Below are 12,851 nucleotides of genomic sequence, written 5' to 3'. Positions count from 1 at the left end.
ACAAAATAACGTCAATAAAAATAGCCTAGACAAAACTGTTTTCGTCTTTCTTTACTATAAAACCAACTTCGACCGAAACTGAAAGGGTGAAATTTAATATTTCCATTCATTGCTGGAAATATTTTTGCCAAATCTAGATATATGTATACAGGCTTTCGGTTTCCCATATAAATATTTTAGTATTCCTGAAGTTAATTAAAATAAATTTACTTTTATAGTCACATTTTTTCCAGTTAATAGATACATTGTTTACTTTTAATAATATTTTGCAAATAAATAAATTTTATGTTAATTAAAAATAAACTAAATTGAAAAAATGTATTATTTTACATTTTGATTACAACCCCTGGATCCCGGAAATCCCGGGAATGGTCCCGAGCTCCGTCCCGTGTCTCGGGAATTGAAAAAATCAGGGAAATCAGAAACCCTAGTCTTTCTTTATACTGCAAACACCCACGTAAGAATTATAAATAGATTTTTGAGCTATTTTTCCTATTATGCTGTACATTAATATTAAAATAATACATATTATACTATGTATAATTACTAACAACAAAAATTGAAAATGATCAGTAGCTATTAAAAGACGTAGATATAAGATGTATTGTGAACATATGTAATTTAGTAATACTAAAAAGCACTTTAAATTCAAATAATCAAAAACACCCAGAAAATGAAATTATATATGTACATATACATACATACACATGTACATATAATAGATCAAGAAATTTTCTCTTCACGATAAAATGGATTACTACAATTCTCTATTCATAACCGAATATGACATGAATCGTGAGTTGAAAAGCTTTGTAAAAAATACCTTATATTATTTAATTTGCAACCGCTATTAATTTTGATTTTTAAATCCTTTTTATTATTACGAAATTATGTTCACAATACATCTTATATATATTTTAATAGCTACTGATCTACTGATCATTTTCTATTTTACAATTTAATTTAATTTGGTTAGTAATCATAGTTTTATATTATTCTAATGTTAATGTTAAGCAAGGTAACCAATATTAAGATTACCATCATATTCAGCATTTTGATCATCATATTCAGCATTTTGATTTATAAATAAAAATTAAACAATTTTGACACAGCCCTGATTGAATAGCACAGTTCAGTAAGTAATTAATTAATTTAAGAATGTTTTTACATAAATAATCATCACGCACATTGACCGTGACATATATATTTGGGCGATTGTAGATTTAATGCGTGCCGAATCTAATGTGAGAAATATTACGTACCCACATACATATGTACTTATGTAAATACAGTGAGATCGTCAATTAAATTAGAATATATTTTATTTAGTATAGAGTATTTTAGAATGGATTCAATTTTTTTCATTTATATTTTATCATCATTGAACAAAAAAAAAAAAAAAAGAAAATTTATAATTGCAATGTACATATTATATTTGCCTGATTTCACCGTGCGTGAGTGTGAAAAGTGAATGACTGGCCGAAAATTTTACGCTTACGGCCAAATCTTACCAATCAATGAAAACGTTTAAAAAAACGCAAACGTCATTTCGTACAAGTTGACATACCAAAATAACAAACGGACACAATTGTATCGCACAATAATGTCAATATAATAATAATAAAAAAATATCTGTATTCGAGTATACAACGACCTACCATTATATCTGTACAAAAATGAATTACACAACAAGAAAAAAAAACTGAAATCATATGAGAAAATTTTAAAGAATGAACGTCTCACCGTAATTCATAAACAATTTCGATCATATTTTTCCACGGCAGTCACGCACAAACTTGGGCACGCGGTCTCTATTACATATTATATTAGACACACACGAAAATTTCAAAACACCGCAACCTACGCAAGTTACTTTTAGTTCCACCGCTATCGATCACGTTCAACAGGACCCAAAAACTCGACGAGATAAACCCGAAAGCATAAAAGGGTCAAATTTTATCGTTATCTTCTTCCGAACACGAACTGAAGTTACAAAGTACGAACAAAACATATTTTCCCCTTTATTTTTGACGTTTCGTAAAACCGGTTCAAGTCTGAGCATTTACATATTACATATATACATATTATAAACAGGCCAGACACGTCCGTCGTCTCAGAGCACGCATCTTTTTCAAAAAAATCACCATTATGTCACTGATGAACCGAAATAGCGAGAACGTGATACTTCAAACACATATACATACATACATACACATTGTGCAATGTGTATTTTGCACGCACGAGAGTGCATTTGAAATGTTAACCTTAATGCGATCTATCTCTAACATGACACTCGAGTTTTCCCACGTGAACTATTATGTATAATATAATAGTTAGTAGCGAGTACCGTGCGTACAAAAAGTGTTTGAATAACTGTGATCGATTTCTATAAATAGTGGTAGTACGAGTATATGTACATATATATGTATGTTGGGAAACTTTCTCAGCATCCTACCTACATTTTTTTCTGGTCTTAGTGTGTGAAATTCTAATTGAATTGGCAAATATTTGTCAGTGGCTAACGGTTGTCGAATAACTTAGTTTTAAATGTTGAGTCAAGCAATTCGTATACTGAAATAAGATATGTCGCTTCTGATTCATAATATAAATAATTAGAAGTATGACGGTGTTTGAATTACAATTCAAATACGCGTTTTATCAAGACGCATACACGCGTTTTATCAAGACCGCAAAAATATAACTTATGATTTCAACTACTGATATTGTGAAATTTGTGAAGAAAAAATAAACACTAAAATATACATATGTACTGTAATTCTGTTAAAACTTGTATAAAGTTATATTCAAAGTGCGTTTTCTTTTTTAATAGAATATATACAGCTTATTCAGAAACGACATCTTGAAAGTTAGACAATAACTAATTATTCCGTATATCTTATATATGTATATAAAACCGAAACGGCGTCCGTAATTTGTTTCTGATTGGCTGTCGTCAAAGTCGTTTCTGATTGGCTAGATTAGTCAAAGACATTTGTGATCGGTCGGTCGTTAAATAATATAATTTTGTTTTCGATTCAAATAAATTTAATAAAAAAACAAATAAAGATTTTTCATGGTTTCTCACAACTAGACTGCATTTCCATTTCAAGTTACTTTTCATTATATTCGTGCTAAAAGGGAAGAGATCGTCAAAAGTGGACTCGAGTGAAGCCGGGTAGCACCACTAGTATTGTATAAAAACATGTAAGCTTTCGTTTTGTGAAAGATGAGCTTAAATTCTGATTGAAAAGGTTCTATGCTCTTATGTAAATCTATGAAAATATGTATGTTTGATTTCATATTTAAAGTTTATGCTCAAATGCAAAATCATCAAGTATACCTATTCCTATTTTTTATTTCTCAAAATCGAAGATTTCGATTGTGAATGTCTCTGTCTCTGTCTCTGTTAAAATAAACGAAAAGTTCTAATCGGTCTCTTTATCTTGTTCACTCCATGCCATCAACCATCATGACTCGTAGCTCATGATGGTTGATGGTTGACTCATGCTACGCAGTGTTTTATACCTTTTTTTCACTAATAAAGTACGATACCAGTCATGAAACTGATATTGTTCTCGTATATTTTGAAAATAAATACCTGCAATGAATACTTATGGTATATTAGCTATATGGTATAGGTATGCTATGCCTTTTCATTGAAACTATTTTTGTATGCAATTATTGTTAACTTAATACTTTTTTCTCTAAACAAGACATTATTTAGCTGTCAGCAGGGATATTCATTTTATTTAAAAACAATATTCTCAAAGGAGCCAATTAGTCAAAAACAGGAAACATTGTTACGGACGGATCGTTATCGGATGTCGTTAAATGTAAATGCAAGCTTAAATATAAAAGTAGGCGTAAACCTCCCCGATAAAGACAAAAGTGAAACGATGGATCTTATCTTATCAATATTAAACAAGAAAATATTTACACTGATATTGATTTACTTTATTACAATACGTAATACTTGTTTATTTATTTGATTATGATATATTTTACTAAAATATATATCGTATTTTATATTGAAAACCCCTGTCCACTGCATCTTTAGATGAAAAATTGGCCAATAAGATAATATTGGAAAAATGAACTATGCTCAAAAAAATCGCGTGGCGGACACTCCCAGCCACAGACTTTTTCTTTCAATATTTCGCTCTTTCATTCACTATACCATATGTTTATCCACCAGCTGAAGAATCTTCCTCTGGGGAAAAATAAACTCCCTTATATGTACATATATGCTAAGTTTGATTCGTATATCTATCCAATGGATACTCAAAATCTGTCATCAAAACCACACGTCTAAAGAAGTGTAAATTTTGTAACGTAGAGATTACCACTAGTTTACTAGCGCTGATCACCTGATCTGGCATTCGCGGCAAAAAGGCTTTGACGTATGAAAAAACTGTATACAATAACCAATAAGGTCTCGCGATCCATGGACCAATGATCTCTATGTGCAGAGATCACCCGATGGGTATAAATATTAGGCGGTTTTGGTTCATGCTTCATTCGGAGCTAGTAGGCCGATGAATCGAGAACAATAACTACCTCTATCACTACTGCTGCGTCTTTAACTCAAATCTCGGAAACCTCTCTACACGATCACGTTCAATAGTTAAAACAAAAATATTGAAAATCATACGACTGACGAGACAAACGAATTCATTATAAAAAATGGCTCAAATTTCCGATTTGAATAGTACATATACATAAATATGTACATACATGATGTAGATTACGTAAAAATCCCACGGTCGATTTTTTTTATATTGCACAATACTACATTAAACCGACAAATCGAATTAAAATACCAAAATCTCAATGGCAAACTTTTATGAGAGAGCCAGCATTACAAAATCACAAACAGACAGCCACTCAAACAAACCAATCAAAACGCACTCAAACAATGACAAACACCTGATACAGATCTGTCAATGACAATTATCAGTAATTTCTATACGCATTCACATTTCAACATGTCAAAGATATGATTTAATCACGTTCTTTTAAGCTCACATACATATATATGTATACCATATTGTATTGAACGATGACAATATAGAAATAAACATTTCCCGTGAAAGTAGTACCCAGTTTAAGATTCCAAAAGGATAAATATGAAAAACTTCCAATTACACACGTATAGACAGACAGATAAGAATAGACTAGACAAATCCCGGACGTTCAACATATGTATTGCCGACTAAACCATTAAAATCATTTTGTATATCGATAAAACTATACAGACGTGAAGTCTTCGGATATGTTACAAGTATTGACTTGACCTGAAAACCCATCTGCGGTTTTAGCGAGCTCAGAACTCGTTCGTTCACTGTCAACAATCGTGTCATACATCACAGCTATCTAAGTACGTATACAATATGTGCAATAAATAGCACGTGTAACTTCATATGAATGGTGAAACTTCCCAAGTAACTCGTCACGACGATGAAAAGGGAAACACATACATACATATCAGTGGCGTGCGGTCCATGGATGCGGTGGATGCGGCGCATCCCCTATAACTTTAAAAAGCCAAGAGTATTTTTAATAAATATTTGAATTTCGCTTCGATGTATTCTTAGTGATGTACGTGATTATGATGTAGTTTATGAGTATATATATATATATATATATATATATATATATATATATATATATATATATATATTTCACATATCACGTGTTTTTTGTTACATGATGCATTATATAGGATCTTTTGATAATTTTTATTAAGGATTCGCATAGGCGGGCGGCCGGCCGGCCGGCCACAGGCGAGTGACGCTGGCGAGTAGACGCTGACTGAAGTGCGCCCGCGTCATGGATTCGGAGTCGATACCGATCCCATTTGCGCATGCGCACTATGAGGCTGTCTTATTCGCGCGGACGCGTTGACACTTGTTTAACCTCTACGGTGGATTCGGTTTCTCTGTTTGCTTATCTATTGAGTTTCACTTGGAAGCCGCTGTTGATCGATATTTCCGCACGCTACGCCCCAAGTTATTTATCAAAAAGCTAGCCGATTCATTTCTTTAGACGAAGTTAATCATTTATACTGTAAGTTGGTTATTTTTTACTTTTGAATTAAGTTTTCATTTTAATTAGTTTCGTCTAACTTTATTTTTAGTTTACTGTTCCACTACTTACGAGTTTTCATTATTGCCTTTAATATGGATATCGAAAATAACAATGAGAGTGGACTTGTCGTCGAGATCAATAATAATTGCAATTGTTTAATTGAAAATGTGCTGAAAAGAAGATTTGCTTCTCTCCCATTTAATGAAAAGGAGATTATTGTTAAGAGCCCCAAACCCACACCAATATTAAATATTCAGTCTAAAACAAAAACATTTAAAAGGTATTTTAACACAGAAACATACGAAAAAATTTCATGGATTTGTGGATGTGCTCACTTAACGAAATTATTCTGTTGGCCATGTATTTTATTTTCTCAAGAAGTGAATGTCTGGAGTAAATTTGGATTTTCTGACCTAAACAATTTAAGTAAATCGCGCAAGAGACATGAATGTTCTCAAGCTCACATATGTTCTGCTGCTCAATTTAAAAAATTTGGAAAGGGACCTCGTATAGAAAATTTTTTAAGTGCTCAATTTAAAGCAAATATTGAAATGCACAACAAAGAAGTTACTGCAAATAGATACATTTTGTCGAAATTAATAAGCGCGATCTGTTTTTTAGCAAAACAAGAACAACCTTTACGAGGACATTTTGAACACCAGGAATCGTAAAATAGAGGGAATTATATTGAATTGCTGTATCTGTTGAGTGAATCAGACATAAAATTGAAAACTCATTTAGATAACTCTACGGTGTTTACTGGATTATCGAACCATATACAAAATGACTTGGTATCCGCAATATCAAAAGTCTTGCTAGATGAGATTAAAACTGAAATACGTGCATCAAAATTTGTTTCCATAATTGTGGACGAATCTACAGATATCAGTCGCAAAGCTCAGCTATCTACTATTTTTAGATATGTAGATGAAAACAATGAAATTCAGGAGAGATTAGTTGGATTTGTCGATGTTAGTCCCAATAGAACAGCTAATTCTCTTTTTCAGCACATACGTGAGACCTTGGAAGAATTTGGTTGTTTGGACAAATTAATTGCACAAACGTATGATGGAGCGGCTGTAATGTCCGGGGAGCATAATGGAGTGCAACGAAAAATTCGAGATATTTGTCCTAATTCTTTATTTGTCCATTGTTACGCTCAGAGATTGAATTTAGTTTTGTCGCAATCTGTTAACCATATATCCGGATGCAAACGTTTTTTCAGCCGTATGTTGTCATTTTCAACTTTTTTTTGTAAGTCTTCAAGAAGAATTTCCCTTCTCGATTGTCAAATAAAAAAACGATTTCCCACTGCTGCCCCTACACGATGGAACTACAATAGCAAAATTTTAAATATGGTATTAGAATATCAAACAGAATTAATGGAAATATTTAATCAAATAATTAATGATGAAGACGAATGGGATACTGATGCTGTCATAAATGCTGAAGTCCTTCATCGTTATTTAAAAGAGTTTGAATTCAATTTCAATTTGCATTTATTTTCTGCAATATTTAATTCGGCAGATTTTTTATTTGAAATTTTACAAAAAAAAACCTTTGACATATCGTATTGCGTAAGTGAAATTAAAAAAATTGTAAAATATTTAGATAACAAAAAAGACGATTTTGATTCATTGTGGAACAAAGTAATAACTAAAAATTTTAATAGAAAAAGAAAATATGCTGAATGTGAAGAAGATGTGAAAACAACGTATAAACTTCACTATTCTGAAATTTTAGAAACTCTTTCAGTAAATACAACCAATCGATTTCGAGATATCGAAAATTTAAAATTTCTTTTAATTTTTTTTAACGTCAAAAAATTTAAAGAATATGAAAATAATTTTCCAGATATCCTATTTAAATCACTCCACCTAACTTATGGAAAATAATTTGATTTGATGAAATTAAAAAGCGAATTAATTTACATGTACTCAACGCAAGATTTTCATTTGAAATCTATAAATGACGTAAAGGAATTAATTGTGAAAGATGATCTAATAGAAGTTTTGGAACAAGTATTTAGTTTAATACAATTAATTTGTACGATACCTTCCACGAGCGCATCGGCTGAACGATCATTTTCGACTATGAAAAGAATTAAAACGTTCACCAGAAGTAGTCAAAGTGAAGAAAGACTCTCTGGTCTTACTAAAATTGCAATCGAAAAGAAAATAATGTCAAATTTAAAAAACAATAAAAAATTCTATGATGCGGTTATCGATGAATTTTGTAAAAAGGAACGAAGAATAAAATAAAATTTTAAAAAATAAATTGGTCGGTTTTTTTTTTCAAACAAGAGACAGCATCCCTTGTTTGAAAAGTCACCGCACGCCACTGATACATATATAAATATATAACAATATAATAACAAGAGACACCGTCTCAAATCCGTCGATTGCAAAATGCACCCTAGAGACTACGTAGACAAATTTATGCAAAGGTCCTCTGTAAATTTGAACGAGTCATAAAATATTATAATCGAGGTCGTAAAAACCGGTCGAAACGAAATATTGTAATATTCGAATCTTTTTAGCGTCAAGATAATAGAAATGGAGTGATAATCAAGCTCTAATATAATTTTTGCCGATAAAAGAGGAGGAGGTGTTTGCATTTATGTAAAAATTTCTTCTAATAATCCATGTATTGTGGTTGAAAGGTTTTTACCATCCAATATCTCAATATCAGGCATCGAACACTTGTGGTTAAAGGTTTGTTTTAACTGCTGCGAATTTATCTTAGCGTGTATTTATAGACCTCCCACTTCCACATTTGAGGAAGACATCAAACTTTTCAACGTCATCGCCAATGAAGGATGTAAAAGCTGTCCAACGCTGATTTTTGGAGACTTCAACTTTCCTACCATTAACTGGAAGTTTCTCAGCCCAGTTGGTCTTTCCGGCTCTGCAGCTGAGTTTCTTGATTGCATCGCAAATTCAGGACTAAATCAACTGGTAGACTTCCCTACTCGTTTTCGAGGATGTAATCGACCATCGACATTGGACCTAGTTTTCTCAAACTCCCACAATTTCTTATCATCGATTCTCTCTGACTCCCCAATTGGTCTAAGTGATCATATTACAATTAACTCTCTGATTCAATGGTGTGATCGATCCCAATGTAAACCTCAAACTGATCCTTTCTTAAAGCGTAACTTTAAATTAGCCGACTATGAGAAATTGAATGATTTTTTTATAGACAGCGATTGGTCATTTTTAGAACTCGAAATTAATATTCATTCTAAGTGGGATTCTTTTTATCATATTATAAATGCTGGCATACAAAAATTTGTTCCTTTCCTTAAACCATTCAAATCCAAATGTAAACCGTGGATCAATAAACCTATATTGATTCTGATTAAAGAAAAACGGAAACTTTGGAACATTTATGCTAAACATAAAACCCATGAGGGTTATGCTAATTATAGAAAACTTAATAATGAAGTCACTAAACAAATAAGAAACTCAAAGCGTGACTTTGAACTTTCAATCGCTTCTGGCGATTGCAAAGTTTTCTTTAAATACTTAAACTCTAACCTAAAATCTAAAATTGTAGTTTCCACAATCATGAATGAAAAAAAGGAGCTTTTTACGGATCCCCTCTTAATAGCCAACACTTTTGCTAAGGCCTTTAGCAACTCATTCATCAAAGAAGACTCTACAAATCTGCCGATGCTTCCTAACTTGTCCCGAAATTCAACAGTAATTAATAATATAATGTTTTCCGAAAAAGTCGTTTCAGAGGTTTTACACAACCTTGGAGACAACTCCGCCCCTGGTAATGATAACTTACCTTCACTTTTTTTTAAAAAAACTGCTCTATCCATATCTCGTCCCCTCTTTAAACTCTTCAATCATTCCTTTATATCTTCCTTTATACCCAACGAATGGAAAACTTCTAACATTATTCCTATCTACAAAAAGGGAAACAAATTAGAAGCCACTAATTATCGTCCTATCAGTCTTTCACCCATTTTGCTAAAATGTTTTGAAAAAATCATCGCCTCTCAACTGACTAAATTTCTTGAGTCTTGTAACCTTTTATCTAAATACCAGCATGGTTTTATAAAAGGCCGATCAGTACTGAGTAACCTTTTAACCGTGCACAATGATTGGTCTCTCCTTCTTAATAATAATATACCCGTAGATGTCGTCTATCTTGACTTCGAAAAAGCCTTTGATAGAGTTCCTATCGATCGGCTTTTACTAAAAATCGAGCATATAGGTGTGAGAGGAAGGCTACTTGACTGGATCAGAGTGTTTTTAAAGTCTAGATACTTCTCGGTGAGGATTGGATCCTGCTCTTCAGAATCTCATCCCGTCCTTAGTGGTGTTCCCCAAGGCTCTGTTTTAGGGCCAATTCTTTTTTTAATTTTTATTAATGATATAGCAAATGACCTCACTTGTAAATATTCTATTTTCGCTGACGACATTAAACTTTATTGTCCTGCCAACTCAGATGGCAGAAATTCCCTTCAAAGCGATTTGGACACAATTGTCACGTGGTCTAAAACTTGGCTTTTAACTTTAAATGTTAAGAAATGCTCTGTTCTCCACCTAGGAAATAATAACCCAAATCTTTCCTACAAAATAAACAGCCTTTTCCTGAATTGCGTCCAATACCAATTAGACCTAGGTATCATCACCACTTGCGACCTAAAATGGTCCGCTCATATAAATCATATTGTCAACAAAACTTACTCATTTTTGTATGTTATAAAGCGGGTATTCAATTTTCTAAATTTAACTATTTTAACAAAAATATATAAAACTTTCATCAGACCTAGACTTGAATACGCTTTTTGCATATGGAATCCTCATTTTAAAAAGGATATTACATGTATTGAAAGGGTTCAAAGGAGAATTTCAAAGATTCCTTCTGAACTCAAATCACTTTCTTATAATGAAAGATTGAAAATAATGAATCTCACTACATTGGAGACGAGAAGATCTAGAGGTGACTTAATCGAAGTCTATAAAATTCTTAATAATCACTATAATTGTCATATGTCTAATGTTATTTCATTCAACATAAACACTCACCTCAGAGGTCACACGCTTAGACTCCAAAAAGATAAATCTAATAAATTGATCAGAGATACATTCTTTTCTAACAGAGTGGTTTCAGTTTGGAATAGTCTTCCCAACGATTTAGTAACCTCTATTAATATTAATATTTTTAAGAATAAACTTGATACTTTTTTTAAAACCAAAGGATTTTTGTGATTCTTCTTTCCCATAATCATATTTCTGTATTTTTATCTTTTTTTGTTTATTTATTTTATATATTTTTTTTCTTCTCTTATTTTATTTTATTTTAATATTGTTTTTTTTTAATGTATTTTAATTTTTCTCATTGTTTTATTGCATATATGTATAATTTGTAAAATTATGTTTATTCAAACCCCTTGGGCCTATCGGCTTTGCCGCCTCCCCCAAGTATATTAAATAAAAAATAAAAAAGGAAATAGTGTCGCGCAGAGAATGGTGCATAATTAGCGTGTTGCTAAAAATTCAAATTTATACGCTATTTTTGTTTCTTTTGGCCGAAAGACGTTATTAAAAAATGCGACGACATTATTTACTTTTGAAATGCGCGACGAATCGATCCGTCTCGTGTATACAGAGTGAGTAATAAATCGAATGTGTCAAAAATATTAATGTATGAAAACGTATTACGCAAAGATAATGAACCATTCCTAAATCGCCGACCTCAGGTCCCCCTTTTTCCCACTCTAAACAAATGCGACATCATCATCATCACCATCGTCGTAGTCGTTTGAAAATCGGTCAGAATGAAAACTTGCAGTCTCATCGATTTTTATTAGCTCTAAATGACGTCTGAAAATCGAGCAATTCGCCGGAAATATAATATTTTCATTCTGAACTGAGAAATTATGTCAAATTTAAAATGTACTCTTTGTATGAATTGTTATAATGGAGAGAGTAAAGAAACTGATATGGCGATGGACGGTTCACATAACTACATAGAATAAAGGAGTGCTAAAAATGCTACCCGAAATGATGAAAAAGGCATCATTGGTCTACTAATTACTCCTTACAGAGAGATCATTGGTCGATGGGTCGCGAGTCCTTATTGGTAGTTGTATACGTCTCGTTCATCCGTTGATGTCATTTTGGCGGGAGCACGAAATCAAGCGATTAGTGATGGTAAGCCAGTGGCCCACGAGCACCAATTACCTAATCTCCACATTATGAATATTATTTTAAAATATTATTACGTATCAGTCTGAAGCGATCCTTTTCGTTTTCGAAATTGTTTGCTATAAGAGTTTCGTCAAATCGCGATACATCCAAAATTAAAGATGTCGGAACAAAGAATGCTTAGCCATCGTCATTTAAAAATAAAATATTATCATAGACGAACCTTCCCATTAGAAATACATACATATGTATTATCTACTAAGAAACTTTTTAAAGTGAAAAAAGTCAAAATTTTGTATTTATTTTAAAAATATATTACGTTGAGTGTATTTTAATTTAAAAAAATAAATAAATTATATTCATCTCACATGTACTTACGAGAAAAAGATATGTATATTTAACGAGACTATATATTTAAAATTGATTCGTCTATCGAAAAGTATGCCCTTGTAAATATCTAAAATAAAATCTTAGTAAGAATTTTTATGAAAACATGAATATTAATATACATAATGCGACCCTGTTAGAGCAACCGCCAACCGCCCACAACCTTGATAATTTCCAATTTATTCATTGTTTTTATTCAATAAAACGCAT

The 12,851-nt window shown here is 32.0% G+C and overlaps 2 protein-coding genes across 2 annotated transcripts in view; one reads left to right on the top strand and one right to left on the bottom strand.

Moving 5' to 3' along the window:
- Nucleotides 1-12,851, bottom strand: part of LOC143913074 (extracellular serine/threonine protein CG31145) — a 149,425-nt gene that overhangs the window by 96,492 nt on the left and 40,082 nt on the right. The window lies entirely within an intron of this gene.
- On the top strand, nucleotides 5,864-8,329 carry LOC143913295 (uncharacterized). The gene is made up of 2 exons (XM_077432992.1): nucleotides 5,864-6,066; nucleotides 6,137-8,329. Exon 2 carries the CDS (start codon nucleotides 6,180-6,182, stop codon nucleotides 6,756-6,758), a length of 579 nt encoding a protein of 192 aa, XP_077289118.1. The 5' UTR covers nucleotides 5,864-6,066; nucleotides 6,137-6,179; the 3' UTR covers nucleotides 6,759-8,329.

This window comes from Arctopsyche grandis, chromosome 6 (assembly GCF_051622035.1).
Source record: "Arctopsyche grandis isolate Sample6627 chromosome 6, ASM5162203v2, whole genome shotgun sequence".
NCBI classification, from domain to species: domain Eukaryota; kingdom Metazoa; phylum Arthropoda; class Insecta; order Trichoptera; family Hydropsychidae; genus Arctopsyche; species Arctopsyche grandis.
Note: the sequence above shows the minus strand (reverse complement) of the source record. Positions and strands in the feature narration are given on the sequence as shown.